General features: G+C 36.0%; 1 protein-coding gene across 1 annotated transcript in view; it reads right to left on the bottom strand.

The window, feature by feature from the left end:
• Dlg1 (discs large MAGUK scaffold protein 1) overlaps positions 1-12796 on the bottom strand; it is a 234933-nt gene that overhangs the window by 63864 nt on the left and 158273 nt on the right. Inside the window, exons 8-11 of the mRNA XM_004644568.2 lie at positions 10828-10878; positions 6531-6655; positions 4395-4564; positions 2811-2947 (exon numbers count right to left, since the gene is read on the bottom strand). Coding sequence (XP_004644625.1) covers positions 2811-2947; positions 4395-4564; positions 6531-6655; positions 10828-10878 — 483 coding nt within the window. The remainder of the gene's footprint in view (positions 1-2810; positions 2948-4394; positions 4565-6530; positions 6656-10827; positions 10879-12796) is intronic.

Here is a 12796-nt window from a genome sequence, read left to right as displayed (position 1 = left end):
AAGAACAAATGTCACAATTGAAAGTGGATTCGAGGGCCAAGGACACAGCCCAGCAGCATAAGTGCCTGCTTGGCAAGTGCAAGGTCCTGAGTTTGATCCCTGGTACCGCAGGAGGGAAAAAGTGGATTCAAGTCCCACCATGACAGTAAGTCAGAACATGATGCCAGCTCCCAACCAAGAAATCTGGTTCTATAAAAACCTTAAATGAAAACATGGTATCTGTGAAATTAAAAAAAAAAGTGAGAAACATATTGGTGACAGAAATTTGTTTAGATGGGTGTGGGTATAGGCAGCAATGGAGAAAAGGTGGTGCTTATAGCTTGGAGAAAGACCAGCAATCATAGCTATGAGGGGAATAAGTAAAAGAAAAATAGTTCAAGTTAGACTGTTTATTGTTGCCCATCAACTTAAAAAAAAAAGAAAAAAAGAAATCAATATCCTCACTGCAAGAATAAGCAGCACTCAACAGAATGCAGAACAAAGGTATACATTATATGCTGTTGATGGGACTGTCAAGTTTTACAAGTCATCTGAAAAACAGAGGGTGTTTTTTTTTTTTTTTTTTTTAAATGAGTAATAAGGGCTGGAGAGATGGCTCAGTGGTCTAAAGCACCTACTTGAAACAAGCTTGGCAAAGCACAGGGACCGCGGTTCGATCCCCAGCACCACATGCCAGCCAGCCCCGCCCCCTGGTGGGCTGAGCTGGCCACACACACACACAATAAATAAATGTAATAAATAAAAATAAATAAATATTAAAATGAGTAATAAGTTTTTATTGTCCATTTTTAATTTATTATTATTTTTTGGTTTTATGTATTTGGTACAGGGTCTCACTACACAGCTTGGACTCATGGTGATCCTCCTGTTTTCAGTCTCCCCAGTGGTGGGTTTACAGGCATGCGCCACACCTCGCCACCACACCTGGACTCATAGCCTGCTCAGCATGCATGCCCGAGGGTGGGGTCAGTGCAGCATGTGGTACTGGGGATTGAATCCTGGTCTCCTAAGCAGGCACTTAGTCCACTGAGCTATCTTGCCAGACCCTATTATCCATTTTTTAAATGATGCTAATTTTTTTTAGTTTATTATTATAACTTCATTGTATCTTCAACTGAATGGTAGTTCATACTTTTAGTTACTCCTGATGACTAACATTTTGTTTATTGCATGTATTCTAGTTTCATGAATTACAAAAAAACAGATGTATTAAAATAATTATATTTTTTCTTAACCATAAGCTATTATAGTTAAGCATATGGCTAATATTAACTTTCTAATACTAACACAAACTAAGTTTTTAAAGTTAATTCATATTTCTACTAACAAGAAACCAGACTTCCTTTTGCATTTCCAATCAGGAATGACTCACTAAGCAATAAAAAAATTTTGTATTTGTGATTCTTTTAGTAATACAATTTTAAGAAGTCATGAATATAATAGAAGAAAAGATGCTATTTTGGGGCAGTTTTTCTTTAATTCTTTTTTTTTTTTCCCTTAAGCTTCATTTATGTGTTGAATAACTTGAGGGAGAAGGGACTGGTATAGATTGAACAACAAGAAAAGTAACCATTTCATAACTCATTCATAACCCAGACATTAGCATGGAACCATGAATTCTGCCCACACTTCTGACCTCAAACTGTTTACTGACTGAGAAAACCTACAGAAGTGTTAATAGAAAGTTAGGACTGGGGAGATAAAAGAGGTTGCAGACATGATCGTGTCTAAATTAGTTCTGGTAATGATAAATTAGTCTTACCAAATATATTAGTTTCTTGCGCTTGCTGTAACAAACTCCTACAAACTGGGTAGCTCTAAGTAGCAGAAGTGTATGGACTAATTTTTAAAGGCAGAAGTTCAAAATCAAGGAGTTGGCAGAGTTGGTTCCTTTCTAAGGGATGTGAGGAAAGTAAGATGGTATTTTTGTTTTGTTTTAAAATAATTCTATTAACAGAATGCCAAATGACTCAGCAAATTCCAAGGTTAGGTAGAGTTGATGCAACTTGAGCATGTTTATCAAAACACACTGCAGTTCTTCCTAACAGATTATTCTTTTCTTTTTTTTTTTCTTCATTTTGTGTATTTGGTACAGGGTCTCACTATGCAGATCAGACTCCTGGTGATCCTCCTGTTTTTAGTCTCCCCAGTGATGGGATTACAGGTGTGTGCCACCACGCCCAGTCTGTCACTGGCTCAGTGAGCCCAGGGGCAGGGCCAGCACAGCATGAAGGACTGGGGATCGAACCCTGGTCCTTCTGCTTGCCAAAGCAGGTGCTTAGTCCACTGAGCTATCTCGCCAGCCCTTAATAGGTTATTCTTAACACTAAGAGTAGAAGCCAACGTGTTACTGTTGGTTTCATTTGCACCCCCCTGGCTCAGTTCTTAGCTGTGTATTCATCAGAATGTTCTCCTTATCGCTGCTCTTACTTTACTCCTCCCATTACCAGTTCTCAACCTCTTTTGGTAGGATCTCGCATGGCCAGTGTCCCATACCATGAGAGACATAAACACATCAGAAGGCAATAACTGGCCCGTTGCTGACACATACAGGAAATGAGACAGTGAGAATGGCAGAGGCAGGGGCAGGGAGGGAGGAAAGAATGAATGTAAGTGAAAAAATGGGGGCTGGTAGATAAAAAAATGGAGAATAAAGGTAATAGAATTACTTTTCAGGTTTTGATAAAGCAAGGTTAAAAATTCACTCAGTTAAGTATCATTTAAACATTCTTAGTATATATAAATTGCAGACTGTCAGGAAAAAATTCACATCAAAATTACTTTGAAAATAATAGATTTCATATACTTACTGCTAGAAGTTTATCTCCAATCTGAAGTTTACCATCCTTATGTGCTGCACCTCCTTCAATTATTTTGGTTACATAAATGCTATTATCCCCAGGAATATGCTGATTTCCAACACCTCCAGCAATGCTGAAACCAAGACCTATTTGCAAAACGGTAGTTCTCATCAATAAAAATGAACTTAACCCAGAAACAAATGGCTGAAAATTACATAATCCCATCACATATTTTTAAAACAGGAAAGAATCTATTTAGCTATCTCCTTTGAAAATCTTAAGCATTATTCTGTTATCAAGGAATGACAAATATAGGCACTCCCATAATTACAGAATCTCCCTCCTATTCCTTTCCAAATATTTTTTGGTAAATGGATTTGTTAGTCCAAAGAGACACTATAAAAAAACTTTTATTTTTGTTGGTCATAATTCTACTTCTAATACTTTTGGTTGCTGCTGTGGACAGAAGCAGCACGCTTTGGAAACGTATTTTTATTCTTTCCCAATATTTTATGAATTAAGTTTAAATAAGGAATTTCCGCAATTCTTTTTTTTTTTTTTTCGCAATTCTTCAGTCCCACAGTTTTAATACTAAATTCCCACTCTCTGTTCCTTTTTCATTTACTGCAATCCTACTACTTCCACAAAGCCATATATCAGAATCTTACTTCCATTTATCCTTAATCACATCCAGATCTTCAAATTCTAGAAATTACATGTTAAAAGATGTGACTGCAGATGTCACCAATTATGATAAACAGAATAAACTTCCAACTATGAATCCTTTCTTTTAACTTAAAACTGTATGTATGTATGTATGTATGTATGTATGTATGTATTTTGGTGGTACCAGGGATTGAACTAAGGACTCTGCACTTGCCAGGCAAGCACTTATTCCACTGAGCTATTTCCCCAGCCCTGAGTCTGTTTTTAAAGTATTCTGTAGATTAATTAGCACAAGCTAACATAAACTACATACAGGACTTCAAAGTGTTTATGGTCAAGAATATTTTTGGGATTTTTTGGCAGTGCTGGGAATTAAAGCCATGGCCTGGTAAATATTAGGCAAACATTCTTCTGCTAAGTTATGCCTATGGTCCAAGAACATTTCACTTCTTTTAACAACATTTAATTATTAAAAATGATTAAAGATAGGTTACAGAAATTGTGAATATAAAAAAATCACACAGAACTTATTCTAAATTATAAATATATACATATATTATGTTCACAGCAATAACATGTATAAAGTGTATATAAATTACCATCAGAGGTTTTCAAATGTTGCAATCTTGGTAGGAACAAGGACATGTAAAATTCTATTTAGCCAATCAAATTCTGTAGAAGAGGGCCAGGGATGTAGCTCAGTGGCACAGCACCTGCCCATGAAATGCAAGGCCCTGAGTTCGATTCCAGCATCAAAGAAAAAAGTGTGAGGTACTGAGTTCAATTCCAGATACTCACAAAAAGAAAAAAAAAATTGTAAATCAAGCATTGTTGGCCTCAGGACGTTAAGTCAAAAGTAGGTTCAAAGTTATAGTTAATGCAGAGATTTCTTATTTAAAAATCTGTCTTAATTGAATTTCCACATACCTTTAGGACCTTTAATAAGCTTTATTTCCATCATTTTTTCTGATACTGGTTTCCGTCTTTTTACATACAAATGTACAATAGACCCTGCTTCTTTCAATGCTTCAACTGCTTTGCTATGTGTTACATCACGAACATCTGCTTCATTTACTCGCAATATACAGTCATTTACCCTGAGGGGAAAATTTTTGTTATTATTTAAGATAAAAAGATTTATCCGGAATATATAAATGAGGAAGGTACATGTAAAAATACAGTATTTTCCTTAAGCCAGCAAAATGAATAAGATAAACAGTTCAAATAAGTGACTATACAAAAATATTAAATATTTGTCTGCGTATTAGTAGAGAGGGTACTCTCTACTAATACTTTGAAACAACAATAAACATCCACTTGGCACCAACCACATACTAGGTACTTCCTTAGTGCTTTAACCCTTAAATAACAACCTACAATCTCTCTCTCTCTGTATCTGTATCTGTATCTGTATCTGTATCTGTATCTGTATCTGTATCTGTATCTGTATCTGTATCTGTGTGTGTTTTACTGGGAATCAAACTCAGGACCTTGTGTTTGCCAGGCTGGCAAAGTGATGCTGAACTATATTCCTGGCTTCAATCTGTAATTTCACAGATGGAGAAGCTAAAGCACAACTTTAACCTTTGTAAGATCATCCACATAGTAAGTGACAAAGCTGTTTCCAGTTAAGAAAAATAAAGTTCAGTAAGATTGATTACCTAGTTTTTAAGATCACAGAGATAGTGTCAAAACACATTAGGTCATGGATTTATGGAAAAACACATTTTCGGAAGGCAGGTATTGGGGATTGAAACTGAGTCCTTCACATGCAGCTATATACCCAGTCATTTTTTTTTTTTTTAAATGTGTTTTTTTTTGCGACAGGGCCTTGTTAAGATGTTAAGTTTCCCAGACTGCAGTTGAACTTTCAATCCTCCTGATTTACCACTCAGAGTACATGGAGTACAAGTATATGCCACCATACCCGGCTCCAAAAATAATTGTGTTTTCCATCCTACATATAATTAAATTTACATGAAGTTATAGATTATGTCATTTAGTTCAAAGTTTTATTAGGCAAATAATATAATTTGACACAGTAATACACTTTTGTAAAAGATTTGATTTATTCCTAGTCCTAACCTTTCCTCTTAGCATTGGTCTCAGATTTGACTGCATGGTGTTCCATTAGAAGGCAATAATCATCTCAAATTAGTAGGGAGGGAAACAAAATAAAATATTACAACTGGAAAAAAAATTACAACTGGCCCTGAGAAGCCTATCTATCTAATTAACTGTCTTTAGAGGAAAGAAATTTTACTCTCTAAATAATGATACCTTAGTACTATACAGATGCTGTTGGGTGAAACAAAGGGAATATATCAAAGCAACACAAATTAGAAGTCAGTAACAGAAACAGAAAGGTCTACATTTCGAAGAACAGTCAAATTCTTCAATGTTTTAATATACTACCTGTCATAGCCAGTGAAACCCAGAAACTAAAGAGCTGTCATGTATTAAAAGGAAAGTAATAGACTATATAAAACCCTTACCTTTACAATTTCAGTTTGTTACCACATACAAACATCATTTATGGTTAAAGGAAACTATAAACTTTGCAACAGTTAACTTTCAAAATAGAACACTATTTAAATAAGATTAATGATAAAATGTATTAATTTATTTAAAATTTACATAGGTTTCACTCTGCAGTATGGTATATATTGCAGTATTGATTTTGTAATACATACATATATGTATATATCTGTATCTTAATGTTTGTATGTTGTACATGTTTCCCAACAAGCAAAGAAATGAAAAACATTTTGAGTGTACTAGAAAACAAAGAGTTTCTATAAATTTGTTCACTAGCATTTAAATCTATTTATATTTATCATTTAAAATACTGTAAAGCCTAAGATAAGGCTAACGTGTCTAAGAATAAATTCATAAATAAAAGCAATGCCAATAACAGAATTTCCTATTTATTCTTCTGAACGTTTGAGCATCTAGCCTATGCAATAATAGTGTTTCTCATTTTATTTATCCCTTGTCTAGTATGTGTCAAGAAAAACCTCCACAAAGTGGGTTCAATATCACAACATAAAATACAAACCATACCGTAATCTTCCATCTTGGGCAGCTGCTCCCCCTGTGATAATTTTGGTAATGAAAATACTTGAGTCATCTCCAATATGTGGGTTATCTGTACCTCCTGCAATGCTGAACCCAAGCCCTGAATTTCCCTGGGGAATGAAGGGGGAAAAATTCAAGAATCATCTTTGAGAGGTTCCTGTCATTGTACGACTAGAAACTACTAAAATAGTCAACATGACATAGCAAGGTATATAATATGGGTAATGTAAATCTAAATTAAACAGACATACACAATATATAGAAAGTTTTCTCAGAGGCCTTATGAATTAGGATGTTAAAACTAAAGAAAATGTACCCAGTACTTTTGAAATCTAGCCTGCAGGTCCTTCTTCAAAAAGTATGTCCAATATGTTGGGCTGGGGATATAGGTGGGTGGTTTAAGCACCTGCCTGGCAAGTGCAAAGAGCCGGGTTTGATTCCCTGGTACCACATGCCATGCTGGCCCTGGAATCCCAGGTACACCATGCTGGTCACCAAAACCAGGCGTGGTGATGCATGTCTGTAATCCCAGTGCTAGGGAGGCTGAGACAGGAGGATCACTACAAGTCTGAGCTGAGTAGTGAGACCCTGTACCAAATAAATAAATGACCAACAAAATTTTTTTAAAGTATGTGCAATTTATCAAGTCATCCATTTGTAGAGGTGTCACTACATATTTCTTTTAGACTTTACCTCTTCCAGGTAGGAGAAATTTCTCCTAAGAGACACATACTGATATATTACTGTTGCCACTATTTCTCAATAGGTCAAACCAATACATTAGTTCAACTTTTAAGGAAAGGGTGGTAGTATTCTGTTAACTTTGCCATCAGCTTATTTTAAAATAAGAAATAACAAATTTAGAGTTACTAAATAACAGCTATCATCCTATCATGCTTAACCAAGATACCTGAGTAACAAAAGGAATTTGTTAGTATTAAAAGTCCAAATTGAGAATTTAATTGGTAGTCTTCTTGACAGCAAAGTAAATTTTGCTGAAACAGGTCACTTCATGTTTATTTTAAAAGTAGTGAAACTGAGTATTTTCTAAGAGAAAGGGCTTTACTGCTATAAAAATTTTCTGGGACAACTGACCTAGTGTACTGGCTGATACACTGTGTCAACTTGAAAAGTTCAGAAATTTAATTGACTCAGCAGACAGCCAGTATTCTTAGTCTATAAACATTCTCGTCCTGTGTATAAGGAAGGCATGGACATTGTAGCTTGTTTATAATATAAGGAGAGGAGAGAGGCTGGTGAGAAGCCACAGCTGCTGCCCATGCCTTCATTCTTCCTTATGTACAGGGCCTACACGGTCCCATTACACAGATAGTACTCTTAGTGATCCTCCTGTTTTCAGCCTCCCAAGTGCTGGGATTATAGACACGTGGTGCGCCACTAAGCCCAGTTTTATTCACCACCTCAGCACGCCCCAGGGGCAGGGCCAGCATGGTAGCGTGGGCCAGCTCAGTGCACAGGGGATTGACTCCCAGTCCCTGCGCCTGCATAAGCAAGCGCTTTATTTAGTCAACTGAGCTATCTGGCTGGCCCTTTCTTTGCTGTTTTCTGCTGCCATGGACTGCTGCTCTCTGCCATGTGCTACTCTGCCTGGGAGCCAGCCGAGTATAGACTAAAACCTCCACAAACTATGAGCTAAATAAATCTTTCCTTCCTTAATTTCAGGTGCCGGGTATTTTGTCCCAGCAATGAGTAAAAAGTAACTGAGACAGCTAGGGAATGTTATTTAAAGAGATTTACTGTTGCAGTAAGGTCCAACTCTAGCTTTTGGGCAACTTAAGTGGATATATTTGGACCTACTACTTAACTAATTAAACAAAATACCCTGTATATTGTTTTCTGTTTTAAAATTCTAATTTTTTTTTTTTCAGTTTAAACTATTGAAAGAATTACCAGAATTCCAATAATAACAACAACAGATTGGGAGGTCACCATGTTGTTTATTTTTTTGTTGTACATTTTTATTTTTTTATTCATACCATGTTATTTAGATACTCAAATTCTTCAGTAAGTGAAAAAGACAAATGCACAGTCCTAAGTTTTATTTAGATTTTAGAATAAAAAAATTAGAAGCTAAGAGATGTCACAACATATCACATTAAAATATATTATCAATACTGTGTTTACTTGAACAATACTCACGCAGCTACTAACTTGAGCAGGTGACCTTAATTTAAAGAGTAGGCAATTTGACACAGTGAACTATTACGACTGATCTGTAAATTCTTTCCTTATTTTTATTTTGGACAATTTTTATTGTTATATTCATTTATTTTTGGTGGAACTGGATATTGAACTCAGGCCCTTGTGCTTGCCAGGGAAGCACTTATTCCACTGAGCCCGGTCCCCATTATATTCATTTATGTTTGTAAATAATTTATTTTCAATCTATTAAAAAATTAAAATAAAAAAATAAAGAGTAGGCAATAAAAATTGATTTTACACGTAAAAGTCCTTCTCAGGTCTATTTACTTTCTAAACAGTCTACTCTCTGGCTTTAATCATAAATTTAATTATCTAAGACTTTAGTTTTAGTTTTTCATATTTAGTACAGGGTCAACAGGGTCTCACTACACAGATCAGACTTGTAATGATTCTCCTGTTTTCAGCTTCCCAAGAGCTGTCTCAGTGCGCCCTGGGGGGCGGGGTTGGCACAAGACGTGCCATTGAGATTGAACCTTGGCTGCTGCGCTCTGGCTAAGCAGGCTCTTTAGTCTGCTGAGCTAGCTATCTGGCCAGCCCAAGATTTTAGTTTTTAATATGAGGGCATTTAGTTACCTAGGAGATTTATTTGTATGGAACATTTGGTTTCCCAGACTGCTGGCCACACAAGGTGGGACTATTAAAATTTAGTATAAAGGGCTAGCCAGATAGCTCAGCAAATTAAAGTGCCTGCTTAGACAGACACAGGGGTTGCAGGTTTGATCCCGGTCTGTGCCAGTCCTGCCCCTGAGGCACACTGAGGCAAACTAAGACCAGGCATGGTGGTGTGTGCCTGTAATCCCAGTGCTTAAAAACAGGAAAGATCACTATAAGTCCAATCTGTGTAGTGAGAGACCCTATAGACCCTGTACTAAATACATTAAAAAAAAATTCAGTATAAATTGAATGCAGATTTTTTTCCCCTGAAGTGCTAGGTATTGAACCAAAGACCTCATGCATGGTGGGCAAGAAACTCTACTGCTGAGTTATATCTTTACCTTTAAATGGATAAACTGTATTTTTTTCCTTCTAAATGCAGATACTCTTTTTGTTTATTTATTTTTAAGTTTTTTTTTTTTTATTTTAGGAAAGGGTCTACAGGGTATTCAGGGTCTCACTACTAGATCGGACTCGGAGCGATCCACCTGTTTACAGCCTCCCAAGACCTGGGATTACAGGCGTGCACCACCACGCCCAGGATTGAATCCCCTGCCCCCATGCCTGCTTGTAGGGGCTTGAATCCGTTGAGTTATTTGGTTAGCCCTTAAATGCAGATATTCTTAAAAATATATCTTAAACTTACCCTTAAGATATGTTCCATCAGAACTATACTTTTTATTTTCTTAGGAAATAAAACTGATGAAATGCTAGTTACTAGCATTATTTACTTAAAATGAATACTGTAGGCAAGAAAATACAATAAAAGTTTATTTTTTTTTTTTTTAGCTGGCTCAGGCTGTCCTAAGGGATGGTCTGGTGTGGCATGTGGAGATGGGGATCCAACCTTGTCCCCTGTGCTTGACCTGGTTTGCCCACACAGGTGCTTAAACAACTGACCTAACCGGCAAGACCCCGAAAATACAGTAATAAAAATAAAATTAAAAAGAAAAATATGAGAAAGTTTCATAGCCTAAGAAGACACAACTAAATGGAATGTGGTTTGATGGATGGGGACCTGGGGAGAAAAAAAACCAACATAACCTAAGGAAAGAGGAAGAAAGTTTAGTTCAATTAATAATAGTGCATAAATATTGGTCCATTAATTAAAACAAAAACACTCTAATAATATAAAATGTTGACAACATAAGAAGATGAGTTCAGGGTAAATGGGAATTCTGTGTATTATCTTTACAACTTCTTAATAAATCTATTTAAGAATTACCCGAGAAAAAGATATTAGTGAAAAGAAACATTCTAAAAACAGTACTGCTAATTTTATGATCTGTGAACTTACCAGAGGAAATATTACATTTTTTGGTTTTTGAAAGATCCTTCTCTTGGATCTACATGATTAAGCAATGTATTTTAAAGTTCTTTAAAATAACAAGATAATTGTTTTTACCCTCTCAAGTGTGATTTCTTCATACTCATAATCTGCATCAGTGCCATTAACCTAATGGGGGAAAAGAAAAGTAGCTCAGAAATTCAGTGTGAGAAATCTGAAATGGCAAGATAATTTCTGCATGATTTATTAATGAGAACCTGTTAAACGTGACAGTGATCATATAAAACAGCTTCATTTTAACAATTTTAGAGATGTTCAAGAAAGGAAGAGTACAAATATGACTATACTGACATTTATAGTATTACGGCTTTCAAATACAGGAATATTTTAGCTTTTACTAATATTCAACTTTGACTTTCTTCTTGATATACACATCTAATGTTGAATACTCTCCCTAATCTGAACACTTCCACTTTTTAAAAAACCCATTCATTCAGCTTATTATTTCCCATTGCTTGAAATCATTCCACATGGTTTAAATAGGCATATCTATTTAAAGCCCAGCCTAATTAACATTTGTTTTATTTTTTATTTTTTTGGCAGAACCGGGGATTGAACTCAGGTCCTTGCACTTGCTAGGGAAGTGCTTATTCTACTGAGCCATCTCCCCAGCCCCTAACACTTCTTTTAAAACTTTCAGCAATTCTTTTTTTTTCTAGATATATTCCAACTCTTCAGCTTAGTAATCAAAGCTTTGTGTAAAGTAACCCCAACCTACCACTTCCTTCATTCCTAACATAAATAACCACACCTCACCTCTTCCTTTTCCCTATGTATCATCCCATCTGATGGACTTGTTCTTTCCATTACATATTATATTGTTGAAATTTCCACCCCTACATATGAGCTTTATCACTGTCACATATTCTACTTAATATTTTAAGTAAGGTCAGATTCACCACCCAAGATCTTGCTTACATCTTAGAAACCAAGTACTTTCTCTTAATTCTCTTCAATTTATTCCCTTTTTTCTCCTTAAAAAGTGACATTCATATTAGACTATGAGTATTAGGCAAGGAGTAAATTTTCAAAGACACCATTTTTGGGTGTGGTGAACACATTTATTATCTAAGCTTAGCAAACTTCAAGTATACATTATTATTACCTATAGTTGCCATGATGTATAAAAGACCTCCTGAACTTACTCTTCCAGTCTAACTTAAGTTTTACGTTTTTTTTTTTTTTTTTTTTTTTTTTATAGATAGCGTCTCTCTGTACAGTTCAGGTTGGCCTTGAGTTCACTATGTAGCCCAGGATGGCCTCAAACTGACAGCAATCCTCCAGCCTTAGCCTCCTGAGTGCGGCGATTACAGGAGTGTGCCTCCATGCCTGGCTATTGTCTTTCTGTGCTTGGCTTATTTAACATAGTACAATGTCTTCCACGTTCACTCCCTTCATGGCAAATGACAGGATTTCTTCCTTATATACGCATGCGGTATTTTCTTCATCATTCATCTATTGACAGACACCTAGGTTGTTCCTATACCCTGGCTATTATGAATAATGCTGCAATGAACACAAGATTATATAAATTTCTTTGACATAGTGATTTCATTACATTTAGATATACACCCAAAAGTGGGACTGCTGGAGCACATGATAATTCTCATTTTACTTTTCTGGGAATTCTCTGTACTATTTTTCTTAATGGCCATGCTAGGTTACACTCCTACCAACGTTTTTCAAACTCTCATCAACACTAACATTTTTAGGGGGAGTGGTATATCGGGGATTGAACTCAGGACCTTGCCCTTGCCAGGAAGGCACTTATGTCACTGAGCTATCTCCCTGGCCCAACACTAACTCTTGTATTCTGCTAATAACCACCAAAATGAGTGTGAAGCAGTATCTCATTCATTGTGGCTTTAATTTGTTTTCTGATGACTAGTGTTGTTGAACAACATTTTCAATTATCTGTTGGCCATTTGTAATGTGTTCTTAGGGGCCGGGGAGATGGCTTAGTAGAATAAGCGCTTCCTTGGCAAGTGCAAGGGTCTGAGTTCAATCCCGGGTTCCACCAAAAAAA

The sequence above is a fragment of the Octodon degus genome, unplaced genomic scaffold (genome assembly GCF_000260255.1).
Source record: "Octodon degus isolate 3935 unplaced genomic scaffold, OctDeg1.0 scaffold00203, whole genome shotgun sequence".
NCBI classification, from domain to species: Eukaryota; Metazoa; Chordata; class Mammalia; order Rodentia; family Octodontidae; genus Octodon; species Octodon degus.
Note: the sequence above shows the minus strand (reverse complement) of the source record. Positions and strands in the feature narration are given on the sequence as shown.